Here is a 13,865-nt window from a genome sequence, read left to right on the forward strand (position 1 = left end):
TCTCCGCTGGTACCCACGGGAAAAAAGAATGGCCCACATGCTTGGGCCCTGTAGCCGCTGGGGAGACACAGAAGCGCCAGGCTCCTGACTTTATCCTGACATTCCTGGCAATGGTGGCCATTTAGGGAATTAAGCCAGTGGATGGGAGACCTGTCTGTCCCTCTCAATAACTCTGTCCTTAAAGTAAGTAAAAAACTAAATATTTAAAGACTTGAATGGGCATAAATCTTAAGAAAAAAATAAATGGGGGGACTGGCAATGTGGCATAAAGTGTCAAGCTGCCACCTGTCATTCTGGCATCCCCTATGGGAGCTGGTTCAAGTCCCAGTTGCTCCGCTTCCAAACCAGCTCCCCGGCAATGCACCTGGGAAGGCAGCAGAAGATGGCCCTAGTGCTTGGGCCCCTGCCACCATGTGGGAGACCCAGATGGACTTCCAGACTCCTGGCTTCAGCCTGTCTCAGATCCAGCCAGCTGGGCAGTGAACTAGCCGATGGAAGACCTCTCTTTCTCTCTGTAACTCTCTGCCTTTGGAAAAAAAATCAATTTTTTAAACAAAGAGGTAAAAGTAGTAGTAGTAGCGAGTTAAGCCTCCTCTTGTGATCCCTGGCTTCCTGCTAGTGCGCCTGGAAAAGCAGTGGAAAATGGCTTAAGTACTTGGGCCTCTGCTACCCAAGCTGGAGACCTGATCATGTTTCTGGCTCTTGCTTCTGCCTAGGCCAGGCTGTGCCACGGTGGCCATTTGGGAGTGAATCAGCAGAGACGGACAGCTAAAACACTGACATTATATACCCCAAGCTAGGATTTACCCCCAAGGTGACACTTTCCTCCAACTCCCTGCATCAGAACATGTGGGCATCTCTTCAGAAACTCAGTGGGAGTTCTCATCTACTAGTCACCACAAATTCCCAAAGGATAGCCTTGTAAGCAGCAAGATCAGAGAGGTCACACAGGCTTTCCCTAACATTCAAATACCTGGAATACCAGGTCTTGCCCCTTTTCTTCCTGAAACTTATCTTCCTTCCGACATCAGCAGCCTGCCTTGACCAGCTGTTTGGTCATTTAGACCGGACACAGGTTATCCTCTGCTGATTTTGTTAAGATTGGTGTATTTCATGAAAACAGAATAGCACCGCATTTAATCAAAGTGAGACTCGCTGGAGAAAAAAGTTCTTCTCCCAGAAGTTTCTTTCTAGTTTGAAAGACCAATTATTAGAGTACAGTACTCCTCAAAGAACATATTCTAAAAGCACACGCTCAACTCCTGTACAGCAATTTTTGACAAACTTTATGATGAACAAAGTTCTTTAATTAACAGCCATTGGACTTGGGCCTGTGGTACAGCACAGTCACATGATGCCTGCGCATATGAGCGCTAGTTTGAGTCCTGGCTGCTCCACTTCCTATCTGGTTCCCTGCCAGCATGCTTGGAAAAGCACTGAAAGATGACTCAAGAGCTCGGGCTGCTGCCACCCATATGGGAGACCTGGATGGAGTGCTAGGCTTCTAGACCCATTGAGGGTATCTGAGGAGTGAACCAGTGGGTAAAAAAATCTCTTTCAACATAAAGCTTAATAAATAAGTAAAAGCCATGTCTATACCCCTTAACTACTTTTAATAAAACAATGTTATAAGAAAAGAGTCAAGGAGCATGGCAAGAGGCAAAACGTCATTTTAGAGTCCCTGCATTTCTTTATGCAGAGAACCTGCGATGAGAACTTCAAGGAAAAACATTTTTTAATGGCAGGATTATTTCTTCTGTGTTCTTCCAACTCATAAGCTCTGAAACTTTTGAAGATGCTGGAGGTACCAGCTATATCTCCACTTCTGTCTTTTCCCCAATTCTGCAGTTCTCTGCAGCTGAACTCCAGTACAGATGGGTTTGGAAAACCTATCTGGGAAGTACCAGAGAAAGACTAGCTATTGGTGTGACAGAAAGGCTCTGGCATAAAGCTTCTCAACTTCCAATTCTACTCATCTCTTAAGAGATCTTTCTTAATTATGCATAACCAAATGATTGTTTTCCTTTGTTTCAAATTGTTATCAGTGTGTGTGTGTGTGTGTGTGTGTGTGTGTGTGTGTGTGTGTGTGTGTGTGCAGGGCAACAAAAAGGAAGACATTTAGAATTAACAATACAGTCTATTCATGCACTTCAAAGCGTATGCCATTTAATATGAATGTAAGGGTCAAAAGTTCACACTAAGGCTTGAAATCACCAGTTCTCCCCTCTAACAATCAGGGAAGGCTAATTTCCCTCTTGTGGCTCTTGCAAAAGCTCAAGATTCCTAAGTAAGCCTATTGGCTGTGAAGGACTGAACACCTCAACAGTTCCAGTTATCTAGCCCTCTGCCTCGAGTACTATATCTAAGCTGTGCTTGAAGCATTTGAGGGTAAAGGATTCCTAAATTCTGAACCCTAGCCATATTCTTGCGCTAGACTACTGAATCTGAAATGTTTCTTCCTAGAAGAGGAGGTGCTTCAGACTTCCAGGCTAAGTTGGGCTAAGGAGAGAAGCAGTTCTGACTGCTGTGCTTCTGATCCAGCTCCTGGCTAATGTGCAGACAGCAGAAAATGGTCCATGTACTTGGGGCCCTGCTACCCTTCTGGGAGACCTGAATGGGACTTCAGGCTCCTAGCTTTGGCCTAGAATCACTGGATGAAAGATCATTCTCTCTTCCCATAATTCCGCCATTCAAATAAATAAACTAATATTTCTTAAAAAGGAGGAAAATCAAACTGCATTGCAGCAAATTGATCCATGACCCACACACATTTCTTCAACCGTTTAAATGCAGTACTGAAACCTCTGAGCCAAGGCAGATATTTTCTACAGGGACACATTGCTAACTTAGCAAAACTTAAGTGGGATGAGGATCACTCTGTGTGCATCAGTTTTGTTTTTCCTCCTTACGATGATCACTTTTATGAGCCAGTTTGAGTCATGGGATGCCCGGTTTTTGGTTAAACATTACTCTGGGTGTGTCCGGGATGACGAATCAGTATGCCTGGATGAAGCAGACTTCCCTAACATGGGTGGCTTTCTCTCATTCAGCTGCAGGCCTGATTAGAACACAAAGCTGGGCCTTCTTTTGGGAGTAAGAGGGACTCCTCCTACCTGATGGTGTGAGTGGAGACGTCCACCTCTCTGCTGCCTTCTGACTGGAAACGTCAGCTCTGCTTGCGTTGCCAGCCTGCTGGCTTGCAGTCTAGAACTTATACGATGGGCCCTGCTGGTGCTCAGACCTTCAGCCTTGGACTGCAACTGTACCAGCAGCTTCGCTGGGTTTCCAGCTGACCCATATAGATCTCAGGATGTCTCAGCCTTCATTACTGTGTGAGTGAATTTCTTCTACATTCTGTTTCTGTGAAAAACACAAACTCCTTAATCTAGAAGTCTAAGATGCTTTTCACTGGAGTAAGAAACCCTGCAGATTCAGTAAGTCTGGGAAACAACAAAATGAAATGTGTCCTTTATCTGCCGTGAGAGCAAAAACAATGGGGAAAATTCCAGATAACTTAAATCTGTTGCTCTTTGCTACACACTGCACTAACAAGGCTGATCCCTATCTAACCTTCTGTTTCTATCCTTTACGAAGTTCTCAGATCCTCTCTAGTTCCCTAGACACTAGTTTGCCCCTTCCTGAGTTTCAACCAAAAAGACAACTGCATGTTCACACATCCCCATAATGTCTCACCTCTCTCTTCTTTTCACCCCTAATTTTGAAACCAGTGTGTATTATCAGGGCACATTTCATGGGCTAGACATATAAACAGATCTCTTTCCCCCCCGAAACTGTCAGAGTTATTGTATGAGAGCAGGTGCACAAGAAAACATCTTTTATTCCCTCTGGGCCCAATCTAAATCACACTCCCACCCCGATACCTTCATTCACTGTCAAAACACAAAGATATCACTAAGCCCCATGTCCCGTTCCCAACCCAGTGTATGACAGTCAACAAAAACCAAGGAGAGTCTCCTGGCCAAGAAACAGACTTGAGAAAAAGTGGCATTCTGGCTTCTATCACTCCAATTCACGTAATGCTGGGCTGACCACACAAATGATGCCCATTTGCGCATTAACAACCCTTTTGGGACATCAGTAGTTGTTACATGTTGCCATCACTTTCTTCGGAGATTCGGGAGGTCCAACAGTATTCTTGATCTTCTTCATTTATTCAACTCCTAACACTCAAATACTTGAAAAAGCATGTGCATGGGACATTGTCAGGCTGAAAAAAATAAAGCCTATCTCCCCCAGGTTAAATTGCTCTGGGCATGATAATATCAATTACTCCAAATACAGCCAGAAGCAAGCAGAACTACAAAGCCTCAGAGATGAAAAATGGGCTTAAAAAAAAATCAAACTAAGGCAATGAAAATGTCAATTTCTAAAGACCATGGAGCAGCCAAAAACAAACAGCTGTAAAAGGAATAATGACAATTCTGTTTTTATAAGCGAAATTATTTTAAGGTCCTTGGAAAAAAAGATAGTAAACAATGACTGGGGATCATTTTCTTTTAAATTTTCAAAACCATGAATTTCAAACATATATATCTTCCTGTACCTATATGCTATCCAACTCAATTCCCAGGTGGAACCAGAATCAGATCCCTACCAACCTAAGACTCCTAAATCATGCCAGTTCCTGGGAAAACTGTATCTCCTGAAAGTCTTTAAAATTTAATATGAGACCCCAAGTGTATGATAATAAGCCACTTTTCCCTTCTTACTGTAATTTTTCTTTGATTTGCTCTCAGAGGATCAAGACAAAATAAAATACCCAGTCTAGATTCCTGAATTAATCTGACCTCACCTTGCATCTAATGTGGTCAAGAATGAATGCTATGTACAATTAAGACAAAAGGACCTTCTATTGGTAGGACTTCAAGGTTCTGATTCCATAAAACACACTAATGGTGGAGCAGAGGTTGGGAAAGAGGAACATCCATTACAAGGCGACATGACAGGCAGCAGGCCCCTAGCTAGGAACTGAATCTATTTAGGAAAGGAAAACCCACATAATTTTCACACTTAGAAAATTATCACTCTGAATTCAGGAATAAGAGGCATTTGGTGTAAACACAATTTCAACTGTAGATACTAACTTTAAATTTAGAGAAGAAAAACACTCATTGCATTAATAGGGGTTGGGGTTTCTTATGTGACTCCTAAATCCATCTATTGTTTTTTTTTGTGATACAATCTGCAGCTATGGTTAAGCAGACCACCACAGCCCCGGCTCAGATGTGTTCCTCAGTTTCAGAAAGTCCATCGGTCATGTAGCTGGCTGTCACTGCTGAACCTGTTGCCTGCAGAAGCCTCAGAGCTCTGGGGTTGTCGAGTAGAGTCTTCACCGTTTAAACTCTTCCTACACACAGGACATGTGTCATGCTGTAACAGAAAGATATCAGTGCTTGTCAACAGTCTGACCTGAGAAGCTAGGGGGTATTGAACACTAAGAAATCACAAGAGTCAGCACATCAAAAACTATAACCTGGCAGCTAGAAAGGCAAAAGAGCATGTTCTTCCACACAGTACACATGGGGCTTCACCGAATGTCAGAAGAGTTCCCAAACAGAACTTCAGGCAGATCTGAATTTTAAGCCAGCAACTTAATCACCAACGAAGACCATCAAACACAGCTCAACAGAAACAACGAATTGAGCTAGGACACGACTTTTTATATGGTCTAAAGCAGGTGATAGCAACCTTCTTCCATTCAAGGGACAGGGGGTCCGGCGGCATGGCCTAGCAGCTAAAGTCCATTCAAGGCACAAGGAGTAAACATATTAGGCTTTGCCAACTACACCACCTCCACATACCTACTCATCTCTGCTGATGTAGCAAAAAGTAGCTACAGACAATTTGTAAACAACTGAGCATAGCCATGTTCCAACAAAATCTTACTGACAGAAACAGCAGGTTACAATGGCCTATAGACTATAGCTGGCTGGTCCTAATCAGGGAAGTCCCAAACAGATGATGCTAGGAGTTAGCCAGGGATTTATGGAACTATACTCTGACCCACCTGGCTCTCCATGAATTACACCTTCCCTCTAGATAACACCCCTCAGAAGATGTGACTCATAGGACTGTCACTAGAGAGGACAGCTGGGAGTACTCACCAGTTCCAACCATGGCACAATACAACAGCTGTGAAAGAAGTGATTGCAGGGTAACTGCCGAACTTCCTCTTTAACTGTGTAATCTTCTTTGCACACTGGACATTCTAAACCCATATCTGTCGGAGGAAGAAACACCTTTTAAAGTAAACAAGCCAGAAGAAGGATGAAAAAAACTAACACAAGGTTTCTAACAACCCAAAGAGTGCATAAAAACGAGATAAAAGAGATGAATTAAAAGCTACATCCAGGTAGGGGGTAGGTAAGGTGAACTGTATTTCAAAATGGGGGATATAGGTGGAAACAGACAGCAACATGAGAACGGGGAATGAAAAATGGAGCTTTCTCCAATAAGGCCTAGATAATAACTAAAAAGGCTCACTTTTCAATGTAGAACTATAGCTCACGCCCCTCTTCGGGGAGCAAATGGTCATAAACTATAGTCTCAGTCTGAGTTCGGCTAACAGATTATACCAGCTAGTCTAGCTCCTTTACTGCTGGTATGTGTTCCATGCCCGAATAGTGATTAAGGGATTTGGAACAGTCCTTCCTTCCTCAGATTCCCACCTTCACCCTAATTGTAGCTTCCGCTTTCTCATGTCTACTCCACTGCAACAATACCTTGAACTCTACACTTTGAACTACTCTTGGCTACCACTTAGCTTGCTTTAAAGCCAGCTTCACAGCAATACCCTGCTCGCGTTCACTTGGATTGTCAGCTGGTACTTCAAAATCAAATAAAAACTATCACATCATCCCCTTACTCAAACCCAGGCCCGTTCACTATTCCGTTCCCTTGATGATGGCAGCACCATTTCCACAATTACAAAGTCACAAAATCTTTGAAGAATCACTGACCCTTTCCCCTCCTTCATCCTATTAGACAACTGGTGAACAAAGCTAACTTTTGGACCTTCCCTTTCCTTTCTGTGAGGACTAGAACCATCTGTTGTTCCAAACTGATGTACCCTAGACTGCTGTAAGAGATTCTTAAATCCTTGTTTCTGCTCCCTCCTCTTCCCAATCTGTTTTACACATTACCTGTGGACTAACCTTCCCTCTAGACCACGTCAATTCTCTCACTCCTTGGCTTGGGGACCTATAAAACTTACCTACCATCTAAACATCTAATCCTAATGTCTCTTGACGTTTTAAGGTCCTCTATGACAAGACCTCACCCTTCCTATCCAGTCATACCCCCTCCTACTCTCCAAAACAGATTCTATTTTCAGGTCTAACAAAATTGTTCTATGTTCACCATAGCTCAAACACCAGGTTTACGCTGATACTATACTAATTCAAACTTTTCCAAAGAAAAGGTGATCTAAGATGGTACATCTCATCTCTAAATCTTCTCTAACTCTAAATTTGAATTTGAAAAAGAAACTCCCAGTCCAAAATAATGTCTCTTAATACTAAACTTTCTTCAGACTTTATATTCCTGATCTATGTCTTATACGCCTAACAGTAGCTGATACAAAGTAGATGTGAACAATCAAATTCCCAGTCTTTCATTTTCCCTCATTCTTCAAAGTCAAAAATCAGTATCCTCTGTTCAATATTATTTTTAAAAGAGATTTACTTATTCTATTGGAGAGACAGATCTACAGAGAGAAGTATCTTCTGTCTGCTGGTTCACTCCCTAAGAGGCCACATCAGCCCAAGCTGAGCCAATCTGAAGCCAGGAGCCAGGAGCTTCTTCTGGGTCTCCCACATAGGTGCTGGGTCCAAAGGCTTTGGGTCATCCTCTATTGCTTTCCAAGGCCACAAGCAGGGAGCTTGTGGAAAGTGAAGTAGCCAAGACATGAACTGGTGCCCATATGGGATCCTGGCACATACAAGGCAAGGATTTAACCACTACACTATTGCGCTGGGTCCTGTCCAATACTATTTTTTGCACTTTTTTAACACTTGTTTTTAAAAGTTGTGCTTCAACTTATTAGAAACAATATTTTTTTAAATCTCTGTAACTCTTTACTCTCAATGACATCCAGAAAAGGGAAAATGTTCAAAAAACCATTGATTAACAAAAAATGGGGTAGACCCTTCCATATTTGGTGTCCATGTAGACATTTCAGGACAAGGTTTTATCTGAAGTTGCTCAGAATAAGAAGGCATTGGGATTTTGATAGAATCAGAAGGTGAAAATACACCTACCGACTTGTTCCTGAGTTACTGTCACTGTTGGAAGAGATGAAATCTTTTCCTTGTCAGCTGGGGGAGGTCCTGTGTTTTCCAGTTGTCCTAAAAGCTATAGAAAAGAAAAACAAAGAGAAAAGAAGTGGAAGACATCTCAACATCCCAGAGAGGGAACTGCTCCAGCTGAGAACAAACAGTGCTGTTATTAGAAATGTTAGTTGCTGACTTCCACGAGGCTCTTGACAATCTTGGGGTCCCCTCTGCCTGCTGCCAGAACACTTACAATTGCTTTGCAATCTCAGAATGACATTAGTATAAGCCTACAGACATGATTATAACATCCATTTTAGGGTATAAAGCAACTTTAGGGCTAGTCAAAAGGTGTGGTATTATAAATAAAACTGCAGCTTAATAAAAGGTAATACTTGTAAGTACCGTGTGCTAACCAATTGTGCCACTGGAGCACCCAGTCAAAAAAAGCAATACTTAACTGGTCCAAAAACTTCATTCTGCTGGAAGGAAAAAATGGGTGAGAGTATAGAAAATAGGATAAAGTAAGCCAAGAAACAGGTGAACCATTACCTAAAAGAAGACTTGGATATAAATGACATGCTTTCTCGTCTCAGCAATCCACAAGGGAAATGAAAAACCAATCAAATTAAAATGAACAAAAACAAGTAGAAGCAATTTTACATAGTATGTATGGGAACACCTTTTTCTCTGCTTCCTTCCCCTACTTTGCTCCACCTAGCAGAAATTCCTGCTTCAACATGTAAAAAGACCATCCTTTTTTTGTGACGTACTTGTTAAAAGGATCCTCCACAAGACTAACAAGAAGCCCAAAATACAATAGATCATTTGTTACATTCAAAGTCTTTGCTTCCTATGGAGGTGAAACCATCTTCTAGAAATCCTCTTGGATTTAGGAGATAAGCGCATGATGCTGAGCTAAACCCATAAACCATTTCTCTTTTTACTAAAATGAGAACCCAAAACTTAACATGTTAGAGAAAGCAGAGTGACTGCCATTTCAGAAAGTAGCAGAAGGAAAGCAGGAAGCCTGTGGAACCATGAGACACACTGAACAGACACCCTCAAAAGGCAGCTCCTCACCTGGGTTACAATGGCATCAAGCCCTGTCTGACCCCAGGCATAGTCCCCAGGGTTGGAGTGCAGCATCCCGCTCCTATACATGAGATGAGACAGACAGCATTAGATGCAGTGACCAGGCTCTGCCTTATACCACAGAAAAAAAACTGGCAGAGATATCCTGCTCTCCCTCTCCAGGCTGGAAAATCACCATACCTATCCAATCAGGAGGCAAAGAATTGCTCTATATTTTCAAGGTCAATCAGATTATTCAGAGATAGCCTCTCATTCTTTAGAGCTTTTACTTAACACAAAATGTGAAGTAACCTGAAGTATCATATGACAGACAAGAGTAAAAAGAGCGACTCATTGCCTATTGGTTACGGGAAGTCTGTATTTTCTGTTCTCTTACACTAAACAGAAATGGAGCTGCTTTTTAAGGAGAGTTTTCTCTTCACGATGGGCCAAAATCTATAGCAAACTTCCCTCGTTCCAAGCAGCTGCCCACAATTGTGGAGTAGGAGCTTTCTGGCAGGGAAGCAGCAGGAGCAGTCTCTCTAATCACAGCCTAAAACATTCCAAAAGCAACCAGATAGCACCACTTTTTGGAGCTGTTGGTGCAATACCTGAAGTGATGGAGGACCGAGCTTAGGTGGGAAAACAGGGTGTGGGGAAGGACTGAGGTCTCTTGGAGCAAGGAAGTCTCCTGGGACAGAGTTTGAGGTGGCAAATAATTGTCCAGACAAGAAGAAATTCCTTCTTTAGGGCCTATCATGCACAAGTGTCACTGACACTAAATTATAGCCACTTGTTTCTTGTGAAAACCCTTACTTTTAAGGAAAACAGATGTTTTCATTTGTAGAAAGCCTTAAGGAATAAAATCTTCAGGTACAGAAGGGAAACACACCAATCAGATACCAAGCTTGGCAGGGATCACTCAACACAACCCTTAGACCAAGAACATAAAAGGCCAAATATCTTGAGAGACCAGGATAGCTCTCCTGAATCTGAACAATAAAGAAATTAAGTTTGAGCTCAGCAGACAATAATAGTCTAGTAGTCTTCCAGGCACATCTACACACTCAACTATGCAGTTCTTCGCTTTGTTCTCGACTGTACAGAAACTACGGCACCTAAAATGATGCTACTCTGTCACAGTAAGATAGAAAGTAATTAGTTACTCACCAGGAAAAAGGGTGTGGGGATCCAGGAATTGCAGAGTTTGCAAGGAATCCTGCAAAGATCTGCTGTATTATTCTGTTAGAGGAGAAAAAAATTGAGATAAGTCAACAGACCAACAAAATACTACAAATATCATGGCTGACTAATCAACTACCTCCCCAAACTACAATGGCTTTTCACTATTACACAGGTAGCACTAAAAAGCAGTTGGCTGGGGCCTGGCGTGGTGGCCTAGCAGCTAAGGTCCTCACTTTGAATGCGCCAGGATTCCCAGGTGGGTGCTGATTCTAATCCCGGCAGCCCCATTTCCCATCCAGCTCCCTGCCTGCAGCCTGGGAAAGCAGTGGAGGATGGCCCAAAGCTTTAGGACCCTGCATCCACATAGGAGACCTGGGGAAAGCTCCAGGCTCCTGGCTTTGGATTGGCTCAACTCCGGCCGTTGTGGCCGCCTGGAGAGTGAATCATTGGATAGATCTCCCCCTCTGTGTCTGCTCCTCTCTGTATATCCACCTTTCCAATAAAAATAAATAGATCTTTAGGAAAGAAATAAAATAAAATAAAATAAAATAAAATAAAATAAAATAAAATAAAATAAAATAAAATAAAATAAAATAAAATAAAATAAAATAAAATAAAATAGAGGGGAGGGCAGGGGAGGGGAGGGGAGGGGAGGGGAGGGGAGGAGAGGAGAGGAGAGGAGAGGAGATATGATGAAAGCCTTAGAGGAAGTTACAGGTAAAAGTTTTAAGATTGTTGGGAAAAATCTTATTAGATCAAGAGATCCTAGTTACACTGGCGAACACTGTTCACTACCATGTGGAAAGTAAAGTTGTAGTTCACACTCTGGATAGTGATCTAGCTAAAGATATGCTCAGTACTGAAGATAGCTTTTGACATGGAAGGCAAGAGGACAGGGATAAAGGAAGTAGGGTTAAACAAGGAGTTAGGAGTATACGCCTGTTACAATTCTGAGAATTCCCACAGTCTCTAGACCATAAAGGACACTAAAATGAAGGACAGGGTTAGATTTCAAGCGAACATTAAATCCAGGGCAAAGTGTTTAGTTTGGTAAGTTTCTACTGAAGGCCCTGAGGAAAAAAAGCTGTTCCATGCCTTTCCTAGGTCTAGTGGTTGTCAATAATCCTTACCATTCCTTGGTCTGTAGACATTATCATCCCAACATCTGTTATCAACTTCATATAACTTTCTTCCCAGTATCTTTGATGTCTTTAAATTCCTCTCTTACAAGGCAGCCAATCACTGATTTAAGCCAGACTCTGTTCCAGTGTGAAATCATTCAGCATAAGGTTGAAATACGTACTAAGAATTAGAACCTGAACTCAAACACAAGCATACCAAGGCACACATTACCCAGAAGAGATTCCTGGGTGTAGCTACTGCCTAATGGCAGGAATCCAAATAATGTTAACAGGATTCTTAAAATTTTAATTTAAAAGAAAATTGTAGGCTTATATTAAAAGGTTCAGAGATAGTACAAAATGAAAGATGCCTTTGGGCCCTCAAATTTCTACTAACAAGCCAACAAGCTGGAAAACCATGCAATAGCATATGTGGATTACTTTTCAGAGAAAAGAAAAAATGATTCATAGGGTAGGCTCAAAACCGAAAAAGAGGAAACAAGAGCCATTCAATGAAGTATAGTTTATGAAGATGAGAAAAGAAAATCTAGGAGTAGGCACTTCACCTAGCAACAAACATGCCTGCCTATGTCCTAAAAAATCAGACTGCCTAGGGTGGATGTGCATGTTCCTGATTCCAGTTTCCTCTTAATACAGATCATGGGAACCAGAGCTGATGGCTCAGCTAAACCAGGTTCCTGCCATCCACATGGGTCACCTAGATTTAGCTCCCAGTCCAAGTTTCGGCCTGACCCAGTCTCAGCCACTGCAGGCAGTAAAGGAGTAAACCAGATGATGTGGCAGCTCTCTTTGTTTCTGTATCTATCGCTTTGCCTTTCAAATAAATTCTATTTTAAAAAGTTTTAATGCACAAGAGTTTATTAAAAACAAGTATTTTGGACCTGGTGCAGTAGCCTAGTGGCTAAAGTCTTCACCTTAAACCTGCAGGGATCCCATATGGTCCCATATGGGTGTCAGTTGTTTTTTTTTTTTTAAAGATTTATTTATTTCCTTGGAAAGGCAGATGTACACAGAGGAGGAGAGACCACAACGGTGGTGCTATGCCAATCCGAAGTCAGGAGCAAGAACTTCTTTCTAGGTCTCTCACACGGGTGCAGGGTCCCAAGGCTTTGGGCCATCCTCAACTACTTTCCCAGGCCACAAGCAGGGAGCTGGATGGGAAGTGGAGCCACCGGGACCAGAACCAGCGCCCACATGGGATCGCAACGCGTTCAAGGTAAGGACCTTAACCATTACTCTATCATGCCAGGCCCGGGCGTCAGTTTTAATCACCTCTTCTATAACTCCCATGTGGATGCAGGGTCCCAAGGCCTTGGGCCATCCTCAACTCTCCCAGGCCACAAGCAGGGAGCTCGATGGGAAGCAGGATTGCCAGGATTAGAACTGGCACCCATATGGGATCCCAGCACATTCAAGGCAAGAACTTCAGCCTCTAGGCTACCATGCTGGGCCCAACGACATGATTTTATGACAGGGACATTAAAAAAAAATTCAACAGGTACACAACATGTGTATGAACATAAGAGCTTGTCACATTTCACATTCCTTGTTTGTCAGGTGGTGTTACAAAATGGCATTACTGGGGATTTGAAGAGCCTGAGAACCCCAATTCCCAATCATTTTTCGCAAATACTTAATTGCCTAAGAAGATTAACAATAACTCTTAAGATTATCCCCTACTGCTCCACTGTCCCTTGGGCAATAACTGAAATCCAATTTAAGATGATCTGTGTTGATAAAATGTAAATTTAAATATAACAGCATGGTTTAGGCCCCCTGCTTCCAATGTGGCGGCTTCAAGGGGCCTAGGGACTCGAGCTGGGGCCTGGCAGGGTACAGCAGGCCTGGGTTTGGGTGTTTGGGTCCGAGGGGAGGGGGGAATTCTAGGGCCCAGGGCTGGCCTAGTGTGCTGGTGGGCTGGCCTTATGGACTCATTAATATGCTTGAGTACAAGCTGGGCAGAGGGGTAGCATCCCAGGCCAGCACATGTGCCAGGGGACTGGCTTAGGGTCCCAGGTGGGCAGGCAGGGCTTCAGGCCAGCACATCGCCCCACCAGCAATCCAGGTTGGGGTGTCCATGCACTCATGGATGTGGGGCTATGGAGTCAGCAGGGAAGAGGATTTGGGCTGTGTGGGAGGGAGGACCACTGAGGGAGTATTTTACAGGTGAGGA

General features: G+C 42.9%; 1 protein-coding gene across 2 annotated transcripts in view; it reads right to left on the reverse strand.

The window, feature by feature from the left end:
- Positions 1 to 4,024: 4,024 nt before the first annotated feature.
- Positions 4,025 to 13,865, reverse strand: part of RNF115 (ring finger protein 115) — a 64,144-nt gene continuing 54,303 nt past the window's right edge. For both annotated transcript variants that reach the window (XM_040999175.1, XM_040999176.1), the window contains exons 5-9: positions 10,536 to 10,607; positions 9,375 to 9,447; positions 8,280 to 8,373; positions 6,126 to 6,241; positions 4,025 to 5,391 (exon numbers count right to left, since the gene is read on the reverse strand). In XM_040999175.1, coding sequence (XP_040855109.1) covers positions 5,260 to 5,391; positions 6,126 to 6,241; positions 8,280 to 8,373; positions 9,375 to 9,447; positions 10,536 to 10,607 — 487 coding nt within the window. In that variant the 3' untranslated portion in view covers positions 4,025 to 5,259. The remainder of the gene's footprint in view (positions 5,392 to 6,125; positions 6,242 to 8,279; positions 8,374 to 9,374; positions 9,448 to 10,535; positions 10,608 to 13,865) is intronic.

The sequence above is a fragment of the Ochotona curzoniae genome, unplaced genomic scaffold (genome assembly GCF_017591425.1).
Source record: "Ochotona curzoniae isolate NIBS_2020 unplaced genomic scaffold, NIBS_Ocur_1.0 scaffold_1037, whole genome shotgun sequence".
NCBI lineage: Eukaryota > Metazoa > Chordata > Mammalia > Lagomorpha > Ochotonidae > Ochotona > Ochotona curzoniae.